General features: G+C 34.2%; 1 protein-coding gene across 1 annotated transcript in view; it reads right to left on the bottom strand.

Moving 5' to 3' along the window:
* The window catches only part of Smp_131570 (ubiquitin-specific peptidase 9X (C19 family)), a gene marked incomplete at both ends in the record, with an annotated part of 85,956 nt that overhangs the window by 43,622 nt on the left and 25,872 nt on the right, over positions 1-16,462 (bottom strand). Inside the window, 6 exons of the mRNA XM_018790266.1 lie at positions 1,587-2,336; positions 3,462-3,487; positions 3,635-3,871; positions 6,337-6,543; positions 8,634-8,831; positions 8,922-9,070. Coding sequence (XP_018655626.1) covers positions 1,587-2,336; positions 3,462-3,487; positions 3,635-3,871; positions 6,337-6,543; positions 8,634-8,831; positions 8,922-9,070 — 1,567 coding nt within the window. The remainder of the gene's footprint in view (positions 1-1,586; positions 2,337-3,461; positions 3,488-3,634; positions 3,872-6,336; positions 6,544-8,633; positions 8,832-8,921; positions 9,071-16,462) is intronic.

Genomic DNA, 16,462 nt, shown 5'->3' with positions numbered 1-16,462 from the left:
CTTCAATTGACTCATGATCTCAACTCTATGTATTTAATTGTTTTTTCAATTTATTTAACTTACATTATGGTAAATGTTAGTGTTAAGTATCATAACTCGAAATGATTTATATTTGACAGGTTAAGTTCTACATTGTCTATAAAAAACTGACTAATTAAAATTGAATAAAAGTTTGAGAAATTGAGCATATTATGTCCTGTTGACGACCTTCAACCACCATCTTATCTCAACATAGTGCACGCAGTGTTGAGCCACCTAGACTAGTGGTCACATTGCAACTTGATCAATAGCATTCGATCAGCACTAAACAGGACTTGATACGCATGACATTGATCACCACCCAGTGATCAATCAATTGTGACATTATGTCTATTTAGTTCATTATTAAGTCTACAGTTGTTAATATATCAATAAGACGAGCTTGGTTTTTTCTATTTGAGAGATGATAGTTCAATGCAAATTTAAGATAGATCTGGGATTATTACTACTAGTCAGTTATGAATTAGAACAAATTGAAACACTTAAAATGAGTACACTGACTGAGGAAGTTATCAAGATGAAAATGGAAATAATATTTCTTAGATAGTAACTTACAACCTGGATGCAGTTAATTTTTTATACTCAGTAGTAGACTTCATATCAAACAGATTAGTGTACAGAAGTAGGCAGTGGGATAAAATGTGTAACAGACTGCTAGATCACCTCAGTTAAAGAAAGATTACAGTCTCATCATTCGATTACGCATCAGTACGTAGTACTGTTAGAGCAATACAGATTGGCTTGAATCATGCTCGATGAAGAATTGTGTTGGGGAGGATAACTGGAGAAAACTTTAGAAACTCCTTGTGTAAGAACTATAAATAAACTAACGTTTTTCTTATTGAGATTCCTACTTTCATTTAACCCTGTGTTGTTTGGAATATAAATACCTTCCCGTCCAAATGTGTTTTTATTCGAGGACTTGTCGAGCGAAGTGGTGTCTAGAGTACATTAGGCTTAACTTCAACATTGATCATTTAAAGATTTTCAAGACCAAATACTCTTGGAATATATACATGACTTCTACTTACAAAGGTCATATCCTACAGACACCAATTGATACCCTGATTATAGGCATAATAAGTGAGAACAGGAATTCATGTGCCCTTCAGTACTGCATTTATGAATAAACATACAGTTAAAAACAATAAGGAATGCTACACAAAAACTAACTGAAAAACTAACAATGATATTGATTTAAATATCTGTCTAATCTGAAATAACGATTTCAATTTCTGACAAATCCCATAGTTAAAGTGTTCGCATGCGGACTTGGAATCAGACACACACACAGAGAGAGGATGATGTAAACCGAGACCAGCTATCACTGAGCATCAAGCTAACGAAATGTAAATCCTATTCAACACTTTAATTAACCCACACTTCATTTAGAGTTTCCATGAAGAAAATTTAGGTTTATTGAATATTGAAAAAAGTGTCAACTAATGGGCTTTGCGATGATATTATTAAATTGCCGTGAAATAGTTCCAAGCATTAAAATAAATACACACCATACACATCGAAAGGGAGGGAGATAAGCAACTTACATTAGATACAATTGTCAACTGTGCAACGTGTAAAGCGTGCAAAAGTAGAAAATAATCTCCACCTAGTACAGGATGATTCGTACTACTAGTTAATTTATAAGTATGAAGTAGTAATTTACAAATATGTTCAATATTACACTCTGCATTATCTACATCACCATCATCACTATCCTTAGTACCATCAAGATTTCCAGTAGCATTGGTTTCTGTTATCATCTTCTTTGTAGCAGTGGTAGTATTAGTACTATCTGATAACGACTGCGCCAGTGGTAGTGAATTTTGTCGTAAAGAATTGGTAAATGAAAAATCATTCCGACAGGAACTAGAATCTTTCACAGAGACTGCTAGAGAAATTAATAACTGATAAAATGATGACTTTTTGAATACATTACACATATAATCTGATGTTGAATCTAGTTTATATAATACTAATGTATTAGCTGTACAAATAAGTAATACACGAATTAATCTTAATAGCCATAGACGTATGTGATAGAGTAGTTTCCAATGAATTGTTGTGTCATAGAAAATAATCTGATTGTCATCATTTTTATTAACAATACTAGCAAAAGATGAAAGCCCAAGAGAAGAATAGGAATCGAGTAAGTGATCATGGGATAAAGCATGTTTTCCTCCATTCTTATCACAGTTAATAAGTTTATGATATAATGATGATGTGGGAGTGAATGAGGATACTAAAAGTGGAGACGAAAGAAGTAAGTTTAAGGCACCACCACGAAGTAGAAGCAGCTGAAATAAACAGACAAAAAACAATTATTTGATAATTAAAAGACATAATTTGACAATGGTAGTTCTAGTCGTGAACTCATAGCACATAGAAAATCATTGTAAACTATGGAAGACTATAATCATTTCAGTTTGAAACTATTCAATCTCCAATCATATTCATAGCAAGAGTCAGTCAGTCAGTCACAACGTAGGACCAGGCACCTTTATGCATTGGACCAAGTTGCTATACCTCACCAGCACAACAAGATGAACACCGGATTCATAGTAGTTAATTTAGTGGTGGTAATATATAAAAGAAAGATCGCATATAAGGATATAGTACAGGAAGAAAGACAGATATGAAGCAATTTTAATCTCAAGGTTTAAGGGAAGATAAAAAGTGTATACACCTACGCCATTGTGATCGATTCTGAGCTATGTCAAACAGAGTCTCCGACCATTGGTTACGATAGTCACGCAAACCCTAACCAAGTAGTCTGCATCTGCCAACATGGCTCAGACTAGAAGTTAGTGACTTCATGCTCCGATACCACGTTTTGGTTTGCCCGCTTCTAACTCTCTTCCAACCATCCGCAACACTAATCAGCATAGCGTGTTGTGGTAATCGTTGTTCAGGTATACGTAACACGTGGCCCAACCATCTCAGACGATGAAGATTCATGACCTCATCAACTCATTTACCATCATTCCCTAATACCCTGTGTCTAACCTCACTATTACTTACCCGGTGATCCCAGCAGATACGAGCAATAGAGAAGAGAAGAACTCAGAATGCTTAGTTTAAAAAATGAGTTCGCACTGAATTGATACATATTTCCAATTTCAGATGATTTTCCACAACTCATACTTGACTTGCAATACCTTTCCGTTTTTAAGAAAGAGACTACATAACAAGTGTGCTATCCTAATGCTTAATATACGCGTAGAGATCGGAAGATACAACGAGAATTCTGACGTACACATTGAATGATACCTTTTTTATCTCACAAATTCTTATAAGCTGCATAATCCACTTTCGATGATCAGCACCACAAACATAAAAACCTATAATCGATCACTACCTCCTACCAATTATCTTAAATCATAGCACATAATACATATAAATTCATTTAATAAAATACTTACGGTGATAGTTATGGAATCTGACCAATCTGGAATTTGATTAAACAAATTGTTTGTAGTAAAATCTATTGTCCTTGGCATAGTGTTACTACTGATATTCCGATTATCATTATTATTATTATTAGTAGTAGTGGTATTAGGAAGAACGAAGCCTTGACAATTATACATATTATTACCATTATTACATGAAGTATGAAATTGATTATGATCTTCATTCAATTTAATGAAATGATAATGTTTCACTAAACAACTAGGCATCATTAAACAATATAAAACTTGAATTGTATACAATAATTCAATGTAATTCGGTGTATTCTCTAAATTGATTTGTTTATCATTGAATAAATGAAATACTCCAGTTGATACATTGGGTTTTGTAAGTAAATGATGAAACCATGTTTGTGATAAGAGAGCTAAATACAAAATAAAAAATAAGAATATACATAGTAATAATAATAATAATAATACGGCGAACAAAATGTTGTAATTGCGCTTTCTTAACGTATCTGATAATCAAGTTAGTTATACGATAGAATGTCAAGACAGTTCTACTGTATGTGGCGGAAACCTGGAGAACTACGAAAGCCATTATCCAGAAGATATAGGTGTTTATTAACAGTTGCCTACGCAAGATACTTCGGATCCGTTGGCCAGACAATATCAGCAACATTCTACAGTGGGAGACAAAAAACCACATTCCAGTGGAGGAAGAAATCAGGAAGAAGCGATGGAAGTGGATAGGACACACTTTGAGGAAATCACCCAATTGCGTCACAAGACAAGCTCTCACATGGAAACCTGAAGGTCAAAGGCGAAGAGGAAGACCAAAAAACACATTACGCAGAGAAATGGAGACAGACATGAGAAGGATGGACAAAAACTGGATAGAACTAGAAAAGAAGGCCCAGGACACAGTGGGTTGGAGAATGCTGGTCAGCGGCCTATGCTCCATTGGGACTGACAGGCGTAAGTAAGTAATACGACAGAATAATAAGATCCCTGAGCTTCCATTTCACAAAAAGTGAATTTATTGCGGCAAATTTTCTTGACTCAAATTTGTTCTACTTAATTAATTATTAGATTAGTCAGTCGTGTGTCATTACGCGGTTAGATCGAATGCTCGAAATCAAGCGTAAATCGAACAACTGAGAAACCACCAGAAAAGTTCGTATATTTTCTTTCTCCTCTATATCTAACCTCCGAAGAAACAACAAGTGATTACCATAGAATTCATACATCAAATTCATTAAGCGGTAAACAGAAAGTTATGATAAGATGAAGACTAATTGTAAACGACTACGAGTGGATATGAATAATAGTACATCGTTGTTGAAAGACTTTTACATAAACATTGTAAATATTTACTTGTTAAATGTTAATTAAACCTGGACATTGTTATAATCTTTGGATAATTTGTGTTGAGAGTTTCCAAATGTCATGAAAGTGAAAGAAGAAAGAAATGTTATCACAAATACAATATATATTCATGACCACTTCTTTATGGTTACAAGGTTTCAGTTATTCATTCAGCTACAACATAGAACCTGGTATGTATGTACATTGGTTCAAGTTCACATACCCCATTTACACAGAGATGAATTTTTGTCAGGCCAAATCCATGAATATTAGAGCTAGTTAGTATAAGAGGTATTGAGGAAGATTAGGTATCGAAGATACGACTCGAATACAAAATATAAATCAATGAAATAAACAACAAAATAAGTTGAGGAATTCGGAATATGGAGAAGACAAAGAATGGATGTACCTGCGTCATTGCAAACGCTTTTGCGCCATATCATTCAAATTCTATAACCATTGGTTATGATAACCACGTAGACATCAACCAGGTAGTCTACACTCATTAACATGGCTCAATCCAAATGTCAATGACTTCTTGGGCTGATGCCATGTTTCGTTTGACCACATCTAGCTTTCTTCCAGCCTACTTATACACCAGAGGACATAGCCCGTCGAGGTAGGCGGTGGTTAGGCAGACATAACACATGTCCTAACCACCTCAGTTGACAAACATTCAGCATCTCATCAACAGATTTCCTTTCTTTACCCAGTACCCTACTTCTAACCCATACAAAATATACAAGCAATGCTTGTATCTAATACCAGGAACCTACAAATACCTATGTTTCAGAATTATAAAGCGGGACGGAGAGAAGTGTTGAGAAGTAAACTCATCCTGTGGTTCAAAGATGGATAGTTCGCTTACGCCTTAAAAGATGGATATTTTGTAAACAATATCTACTTTGCACAATATTTGATGGTTTGTATAATTAACAACTGTCTCATAAAATTAAAAACAAAATAATTCATGAATCACGTATGTGTTCAAATAGTGAAGTTCTTGAGAATTGCTCTATTACGGCACCTACTTTGGCGACTTGAGTACAGTTTAGGGAAAAAAAGTCGTTAAAAAAATCACTGTTTAATTGATCAAGGTACGATTTTCTTTAAAATGAAGATATGATCATACTACTACTACTACTACTAAAACTATTGTAGTGTACAAACACTAGTTGGGGACAATCGAATGTATTTAGACACAAATTACAGACTATCTCACTAAATTCTGATAACCATACAGTCAACAGTTAATTTGCAAAATAACGATCAATAGTTTCAATCTTCACTGTTCCTTCTGTAAATATCAATCCATCTTCTTTAATTCCATTATTCATGCATTTTTCTATCAATTGCGCCTCCTTTCAGTTCTTTCCTTATCGATCTTCTGCCAAAATACATTCTATGTCTGACCATTGCCATATATTACTTATATGTATATAAGTAGACCACACCACACTACTACTACTACTACCACCATTAAATAAATCTTGAAAAAAAGGCATAAATATCATTAACTTACGTTCAGTAGACTGTTCATTGCAACGTTCAATAATTTTCTTATCAACTAATTGGATTAAACTATCTTTAATAAATTTAATTAATTTTTTATGCAATGGCATACAATTGAGTAGTTGCATAATACTATGATATACATTAGAATGATTTAAAGCTAATGCAATCCTACTCAAATTTAATAAGAATTCAATACGTTGATCAGTATTGAAAACTATAAACCAAAAAGAAAAAGGAGAAAACAAAAAAAAGAGTAAAGGTATTTTCAGAGGAAGACAATGATGTTTGTGTGATGGTGGAATATGTATCTTAAATAATACGAGTATAGGTTGTATATGATACATAGATAGAATTTGAACCTTAAGTTTACGGTTTCTACATGTTAGGGAATGGATGACGTTTATTGATTTGTGTTGACTTTCTCTAAACCATAGTGATAGATGCTCCGGAATGGAACAAAGATATGACCTTAACGAACGACTTACACATATATATTCACAGAGACAGGTGGACTGGTATATGTACATTGGGCTAATCAGTCGTAGCAACTTATCATTCATATGAAGATATAAAAGGATAACTGTAGCAGTTTATATGAAGATTTGCTGTATTAAATATCTTTCGAATTAATGTTTCTAGACGGTTTTTAAACCTAAAATCAGCAATGTCTTTAAAGTGAAGACCCGCTAACAGCGTTTTCTTTTTAAACATTGTATTTGGTCTGTTAAGGATGTTTCTCCTGCATATTTTTCTCAATTATTCTCAACAGGTATGCATTCTTTAGAGAGGTGAATTTCAGAATGGATAGTTCACCTATTAGGTGGTCGAACGAACAATTTTAACAATATCCTGAGTATAGGGAATGAATGAGTTTTTCTCGTTTTAAAATCCAGTCAAAGATTTCAGGAGATGTACACCTAAATATACAGAATGACTAAGAATTAGGTCTGTTGACAAATAAATATGTCAATTTCATTGGTTAGTGGGGTGGTGAAATCCCATCTCCTGAATTACTTATTTAAATAAGTTTTATCAATGTTCATTTGTATTTTCATCATGTTGTGACGGGCGGTGCCCAAAATATGATACTGGTACGCGGTGTGCTACGCGCTAATCCCACAACAGACAATGTGATTGAGCAAGTGAATTGGGCAACGGGATAAAATGCACAAATACTAATTTATTTATATACCATTCTAATGCATATGAAATTGATCCTTTTACTATCTAATGAAATCCACTTGTCCTTTAGGTAACATCTGATTACCATCGACTGACCTTCTCAATGGCGCTCAATATCACATTCTTCTACATACAAGTTTGCAAACAGTAAGAGAATGACTCTCTTTATTGATCAACTATTGATGTATCGATTGACAGGATAAGTGATTTTTATCAACAACGCAGCTTTTTGGCAAGCAATAATCATTCAACCATGTTATTAACGGATTATAGTTCATGGAATTAACAGTACATCCGTATACATAGGCACACAATTTTACTCCATTCTAAGTCGCTTTAAATTGTCAGTTTTCGGAAAACACTGCAACTACGAAACTGCGAGTAATCCCGAGTAAAAAAAAAGGTGAGGGGGGGCGGAATACAATCAATATTTTATGCAGATAATGATAGAACAGATACTGACAACAACTCAAGTGCATTTAATGTTGATAAAACAAGATGCTCGTCAAATGTAGATACCTCTGAAGAACTCACCAGTAATTCGCAGGTTGTGTTGATAAGGTTACCTAGAGGGACAGCAAAGTTTTGCAACTAAACTACTCACATTCAAAGAACACAACCCCATTGAAATGATCTCTTTGAGCTAAAACAAATCTTGTTTACCATTTCAATTCCAAGAATTATTGAAATAGAGCTATGCAAAATATAAAAAAAGATATTGTTGTCCTCCATTAGGACTTACACATACGGGTAAGATTGCATCGTTCTGTGATGCCATATTACGACACTTGGGAATTCCATTGTGCTGCAAGTTCTGAACAATCACATAGGATAATCTATTTAGTCGTTGAATTAATCAGTTTATTTCTTCATGTGTTCCTCTTCAAAGTTTAATGAAACTTGAGCTATTGAGGAAAAATGTACTTTTCTTTCTCTAAAGAGTTTTATCATTATTCAACTCAATCAATCTATTATAATCATAATGACTTATTTGAAAACACTACTTATTGAAGGTTATGCGAAGACAATCATCCTCAAAATCCTACTTGTTTAGTTTGTGTAGTATAGCATTTATATATATATTAAAAGTAGTAATTGACGAGTAGTAAAATGCCAACTTACTGAATTCACCTTCACGATCCATATCCAACTGTTGAGTGCATTTCAGTGCATCAGAGTCGTCTATCTTCAATTTACTATCTACCAATAAACTACCACATTTACTATTATTATTGTTTGCAAGTTGTTCTTCTTCAAAATTTCGATCAATTATTGAATCGAAGATCTTTAATTCTGATGGCAGTAAATGATCTTCGTCGTCTTCCAGAGAATTATTATTATTATTATTACTAATAGTGGTAGTAGTATTGTCAGTAGTATGAAGACGACCTAGGGCAATATCACTACTACTTTGTTGTGTTGCATTGACTTCAATATTATCAAATACTTTAAGATAATAAGAAGAAAATTGTAAAGAGCCAGGTGTTGTAGTTGATGATTCAGTAGTGGACGATGATAGTTCGTTACTGGTAAACATTAATTTTGCGGACAATTCCAGACTGGAAAAGAATTAGGTAAATAATTATAACAAAGTTGGAAGATGATATAAAAAACCCAGAGATTATCATTGATATTTCAAAAAGGGAATCAATTTAAATACTTTATACCAGTGAATAGTATTAATTGACAACTATAACTATTACCTAGCAACAGTAGGTCTCAATATGAACAAAGGGAAAAGCAAGACTCTCCGATACAATACAAAATGCAACAATCGAATTACATTTGACGGAGAAGCTTTGGAGGATGTGGAAACCTTTACATATCTGGGCAGCATCTTTGACGAACATGGTGGATCAGAAGCAGATGTGAGGGCGAGGATCGGCAAAGCAAGAGCAGCATATTTACAACTGAAGAACATCTGGAACTCAAAACAATTGTCAACCAACACCAAGATCAAAATTTTCAATACAAAAGTCAAGACAGTTCTACTGTATGGGGCCGAGACGTGGAGAACTACGAACAACAACTATTACCACATAAGTATGTTAATTAGTTCAACTTAATGACAAGATAGAACACTGGTGTATTTTTGGCACTGTCCAATGTGATTTTTAAATTAATTAACAGTTCGGTTTTTTTTCTACATTCAATGAATATCAATTACAGAATTGACATAAACATCAATATTCACATCATCTCTCCTAAAGTATAACAAAGACAATAAAGAACATCCGTTATCCACCAACTTTGTGTATATAGTATCATTTTTTCTATCTCTCTTATTGATGATCAGAATATAACGTTAACGTGTGCGATGGCAGCGGCACCGTTTTTGGTTACCAAAACTGATAGGTTACAAGCTTCAACCGATTGACTGTTTTTAACTTGTAACCTACATCGAGCCACAATACAGCTCACTTTATGATTTCATTATACAAAAAGAATATCTCAAAAACACCTATCATCATATAATAGCAAACAACGCAACTCTTATACATATACACAAAGTGAAGTTCAGTCACCAGAAAATGAAGAGTAAAGTTTTCAATAGTATGCTCAATTTTTCATGCACGGATAGAAATCCCATTTATGCCACTAGTGGAGTGAACTGGCTTTTATGTCTCCAGATTAAAATCTCATCAGTCACCAACCTACCAAAACTGACCTAAATTCCAAAATAAGTGAAGGGGTCACTATGTCAACTACTTCACTGACTAGATTAAATTGATACACACATTTAAAATACGAAGAAGGTATTGCAAAACAGCTTTACATATTTGATATCAGTAGAAAAAGAACCGACAAAGCGAAAGAAAATTCGATGGTGACCACCTTGACAACAACTAAGGAAAACATACAATCAATAATACATCATTGTAATCACTTACTGAACAAATGAAACATCATTATTTATATGATCACGATTATCTAAGAAATTTCTAGTCCAATTAGGAAAGAATAAAAATAAATTCACCAACAGTTCATTATCAATATTATGATGTAATATACAATCATTTGAATTTGTCTGTTCCACATTTATTATACGTAATTCTAACTGATACATTGAATTTGTTATTGAATGTGAAACATTATTGTCTTGACATTGAATGCCACTACTACTACTGCTACTACCACCACTGGTGACTCTACCACCGCAATTGTTACCGTTATCATTGGAATTGTTACTTGATGTGTAACCATGTAGACAAAAATTTAAAAGATAAACACGTAATTCACCTAAAGTTAGATTTCCATGTACAATGAGTGTAATTGTGACTGTTTTACCATCAGATAGATAAATTTGTTTATTATTATCAATAATATCATCACCAGCATTAATATTGTTGTTATTACAATTGGTAGGAAATAAAATTGGTAAACCTTGACAGGTGACTGTCAAGAAAAATGATGAACCAATCCATGAACTACAAAATGGAAATAAAAAATAAAGTGAATAAGGATACAGAAAAATTATCAAAAGCAATAGTCATAGTTTAGATCACGAGATGATCTACATCATCACTGAAGACCTGGAAGAACTGGACAGCGTTTTCGTCCCAGTATGATATTCCTCCGTACAACCCCGCACTCAAGAACTGGACTCAAAAGTCTCACGCATGTACGCTTAATCTCCAGATCAGAAATATTCCAATTAAGTCATTACACTACAAGTAATATATTAAACAGCCTTCAATAGTTTCTTTGTAGATGCAATGGAATTTAATGAACAATTATCTGTTTGTGCTTTGATAGTTATAAGGAGTTGATAGGAATTATAGGACATAAGTTTCATGTTAATTGTGGTATAAAAAGTGTAGCAACCTCATTTCATATTCACATTTTCGAGCACTCTCAAAGAATTTGGTACTGAGAGGTGAAACAGTTCTAAACAGTGCAACAACTCGGCATGCAATTGATACCGGACATATCAATGGCATTTCTCAATCCATCACAATTACAATCAGATGAGATAACGCAGTTTCCCTTCGGTTCTCTGAGGCAGTAACCAATAGGAAGCTCAAAAAGACCGTTATCGATTTAGCATTACCTTGATAAATTCACATTTTGATTAACATATTCTGAAATTATGGTTATCTATTTGTATTGGTAATTTAAATCTTCTCAACAAATACAATCGAATTAAAATTTATTCCATTGGACAAGACGGTGGCTACCTACCTCAGTAGCTATATGGATGACTCGCTAGCGTTTAAATCGAAAGGCATTGAGTTCAAATACCGGGATGAAAGTTAAATCTGGGAAGCAAGTATTTCCAGTTGATGAGTGATAATTGGGACGAAATGCGGGTCCTGGATTCCACTGGAAGTCCCCATCCAACTTTGCTTATAATTATCATTATTGTTATTACTATTACTATCTTACTACTATGTGTATTTTGTTAAACAATCTTCGCTAAACTAACTGTTATTCCATGTACGCTAAAATCCTCCTTTCAATCTTCTGTTTTTTTTCACCCATCCAATTCCTCTAACTTTAGTAAACTCTTTAAACTAAAAGTGTGACAAAATCGGTATCACTTCAATACAGCGAAAAACCGTGATTCGATAGTTCATCTGCATGAGCTGAAAGTTTATTCTAAGACAAACAAAGGAAATTACTAAAAGATAATGTGGATTATGCAACAATTTACTTATCAATCAAAAATATATTCTGTACCTAAGATTCTTCTATCAAACGTTTGGTCAGTTACAAGTTCACAATTAAACAAACAAACAAACATAAAGCTTACCGTTTCAATGGAATACAATCACTTGCATCATTAATATACATTTCTAAATTCATTCTGACTGTAAAACGTTTCAATAATTTTAAAATTCTTAATATACGTTTGAATGTAGCCGATTTTATTTCAGGATCACATGATAACGAGGTAGGTGATGATGACGATGATGGCGATAGTGTTGCTTCACAATTTGTTTGTTTTTCGATAGACGAAATTAACTATAAACGAATACAAAAGGACAGAAATGACAATGTGTAAATTTAGTGACGCTTTTTGGATGGTGAAAAGAATGGAAATTTTATTAAAGAAATAAACCAAAGTCGATTCGTGATGTCAATCTCCATAAACCCCCCATCATACTAGTAGTGTTCATATGGTCCATCAGTGACATATTTCAAAAGGAAAATTTCAGATTACTGGTGATCTATGATGAATGATCGTTGAGAGATTTGAGAGTCCTAGGCTTAAAATTCACTATGGTAGTGGATGTGCACTGTTGAGGAACTCCATACGAGGATATATCAGCAGTCTGGTTCTTATCTAATTTTAATGGTTGACTGACGAAAATTAAACTTTAGTCAGATAGAAAATAAGTTTTAGATTTTTATTTTCATATCTTTTAGAAGGCGTTAAAAAACTTAAATTTGCCTAAGATATACATAATTAGTTTAATTACTCATGTTAATTCAAGTATATTGGAAATGGTCGGCAGTGGGTGGCTACAACTCTACACGGGATTGTATCCAGGACATGCAGGCTTCACAATGGTAATAATACATGTAAATTGCTCAATAGCTTTGATAAGTAGTGTAATTAGGCAATCAATAATTCATTAGAGTTTTTAACTGATATGCACTCATTAATTCACGGACAACTAAGTATGAAACTAATGAAACAGTAAATAGTAAATAACTGTTCACTTTTTCTTGTTAGTGCTTTTTTTAGCGGGTTGGTTTTCTACGGGATGGAGTCGCTAACCCCATAACCCAACTCTCCTCCTTTATCCGGGCTTGGAACCGGCAGTCAATCACAGGGGACTACAACGGAAAGCTCAGCAAGGGGGGACATAGTTCAAATGGAAGTAAATGAGATAGAAAAATGAAATATATGAGAATTAGAAATTGAATAAAACTGTGCCACTATAACCGATTTAAGGTTATGCAATCGAAAAAATTCTGAATCGTGAGTGATAATTATCCTACAGATTCAAATCAGTAAAAATATAGATGATATTGAAATGAAAAATCAACAACAACTTCATGAACGACATCATTTTCGTCTGAATCTCTTTATTAACTTAAGTTTAATAAAGCAGTCAAATACAAACAAACCTCCGATGTTTTCAGCGATCGTACTGAATAAACTCATTAATTCAATACTTACTTACTTACTTACGCCTGTTACTCCCAATGGAGCATAGGCCGCCGACCAGCTTTCTCCAACCCACTCTGTCCTGGGCCTTCTTTTCTAGTTCTTTCCAGTTCTTGTTCATTCTTCTCATGTCTGTCTCTATTTCTCGGCGTAATGTGTTCTTATTAATTCAATACACTGTAACTTATTTATTAACAGCAAATTTTACGTAATTAAATCCGAAACACACTTTAGTAATGCTATGACCAGTGATACTTATCGTTTGATCGAACCGAAGTAAGCAACGATTCACTTCAAATTGGAGACTTAATAATTGGGAGCTGAATGCGATTGACCATTAGTTACTGTTGAGATGACTTCGAGAAGTACGATGAAACCTTCACAGACTCTAAAGGACCCAAAGGGTTTTCATTCAATCAGAACCTGATAGAACTTTCTAGAACATCAACGTGGCGTGCAAAGACTGACTAAATTATAGTAATGTTACAGACAACATGAATAACTATTAATATCCTTGTTTTTCTGTACATTTCTGATTCTCACCTAATAATCACTCCCTCTACTTCTTATGTCATCTGATTTAAGACTGTGGGATTCTACACATTCGCGTGTTGTAAGTAGTATAACGTATTCTATCGTAATCAAGCATAGGTCAGTCAGTCACAACGTAGAACTTCGTACGTACGTACATCAGTTCGAGTTGCCATACCACATTAGCACAGAGATGCAGCTGTCAATTCCAACCCCATAGTGGTAGAAGTAGTATGAGTATAAGCAGTAATACGAAAGACTAGGGTTTGAAGATGTTATTCAAGAGGTATTATCCAGTGAAATTGGGAGAACACAAAGAGTGGATGCACCTTCACCATTGCAAACGATTTTGAGCCATGTCATTCAAGATCTCTAACCATTGATTGCTATCATCATTTTGAAGATCCCTACCAGGTAGTCTACACATACCAACATGGCTCAGTCCAATTGTCAGTGACTTCATGGATTTGTGCCACATTTTGGTCTGACCGCCCCTAACTTTCTTCCAACCTACTCTTACACCATAAAACATTGCACGTCGGGACAGTCGGTGGTTGGGCATAGGTAACACGTGTCCCAACCATCTCAACTGACGAAGTTTCACTACTTCATCAATCGATTTGCCATCTTTACCTAGTACCCGTTTCCTAACAACTGCATTACTTAACCGGTGGTCCCAGGATATACGAGCAATGCTCCGAAGACACCTATGATTGAATACTAGTAGCCTACGAATATCCTCTACTCTTACCGGCCATGTTTCACTGCCATTAAGTAGGACGGAACGAACTGCTGCACAGTTAACCCATCTTTTGTTTGCTAGATGGATATCTCGCCTACGCCATAAATGACGCAAGTTGCTTATACTCCTACTACTTCTACGACTATGGGATTTGAATCGACAACTGCATCTCTGTGCTAATGTGGTATAGCAACTCGAACTGATGTACGTACGTACGTACGTACGTACGAAGTTCTACATTGTAACTGACTGACTGACTGATTGACTAAGAATTAACAATTAAAAGAGAAACGAAAAAAACAAGGATTTAAAATACATACCTCATTATAATCCCTTTTAATATAGGCATAACATAATTTCATAATATTAAAACATAATTCTTTACGTTTATTCAAATTTATATTCGAATTGAAATTTGTATATAATTGTAATAATAATTTGCATATTTTTTGATAAACTATCTTATTTGAATATAATATAAAATTCCATAATTGGTTTAAATTAATTAATTTAATACTGGTCGAAGTAGTCATGGTAGCAGTAGTATTGGTAGTAGTATTGATAGTAGTATTAGTAGTAGTAGTAGTAGTAGTAGTAGTAGTTACAGTAGAATAATTATTGTGATTAATAGTAGTAACTGTGTAATTAGTCTCATTGGGAATAATAGAATGATTTACAATTGTCGATGATAATGGCAATGATGATGATGATGGTGATGTCATTGATAATAATTTAATTGTATTGAATTCATTCAATTCACTAATAATACATGTATTATCTGAATTGATACGACAAAATAATTGAACAACGAATCTGATATGAAGATGATAAAAAATATATATCAACATCATATTTGTATCGGCGATGTAGAACAAGGGCGAACGAGCGAGCGAAAGACAAAGAGAAAAGAAGTAAAAATTGACAAAATATTAATAGGATTGAGGAAGGAAACAAGTAACTACTATAATATATAAGTAATCAATAACTTTTTTCCTTATAGTTAGAAGCGTGATTCAATTGAAGCTAGATCAACGTGGAAAACCTAGAAGCACTGGACGGCCGTTTCGTCCTATTGTGGGACTCCTCAGTAGTGCGCACTCACGACCTCGCCTCGCGAGATTCGAACCCAGGACCTACCAGTCTCGCACCAGAGCACTTAACCGATAGACCACTGAGCCAGAATCCGATGGTGTTTATGTCTAACTCAAACCAATCCACGAAGTTGAGCAACCGTTCACCAATTGTCTTCAGTGAGCTGATATCTCACAACAGACGTGTTTTAAACTCCACTGGTCACTGCTTCTCACTATAACTCCTGGATTTACCTCTCGAAGTCAGTCACTAGTGAGCATATGATTATTATTATTATCAGAAGGGGTTTTGTGGCGATTCAGTATTTTCATAGTTGAAAGCGTGAATCAATTGAAGCTAGATCAACGTAGAAAACCTGAAAGTAATGGATGGCTGTTTCATACTATTGTGGGACTCGTCAGCAGTGTTTCCAGGTTTTCCACGGTGGTCTAGCTTCAATTGACTCACGCTTTCAACTATGAATATACT

This window comes from Schistosoma mansoni, chromosome W, assembly GCF_000237925.1.
Source record: "Schistosoma mansoni strain Puerto Rico chromosome W, complete genome".
Taxonomy (NCBI): Eukaryota; Metazoa; Platyhelminthes; class Trematoda; order Strigeidida; family Schistosomatidae; genus Schistosoma; species Schistosoma mansoni.
Note: the sequence above shows the minus strand (reverse complement) of the source record. Positions and strands in the feature narration are given on the sequence as shown.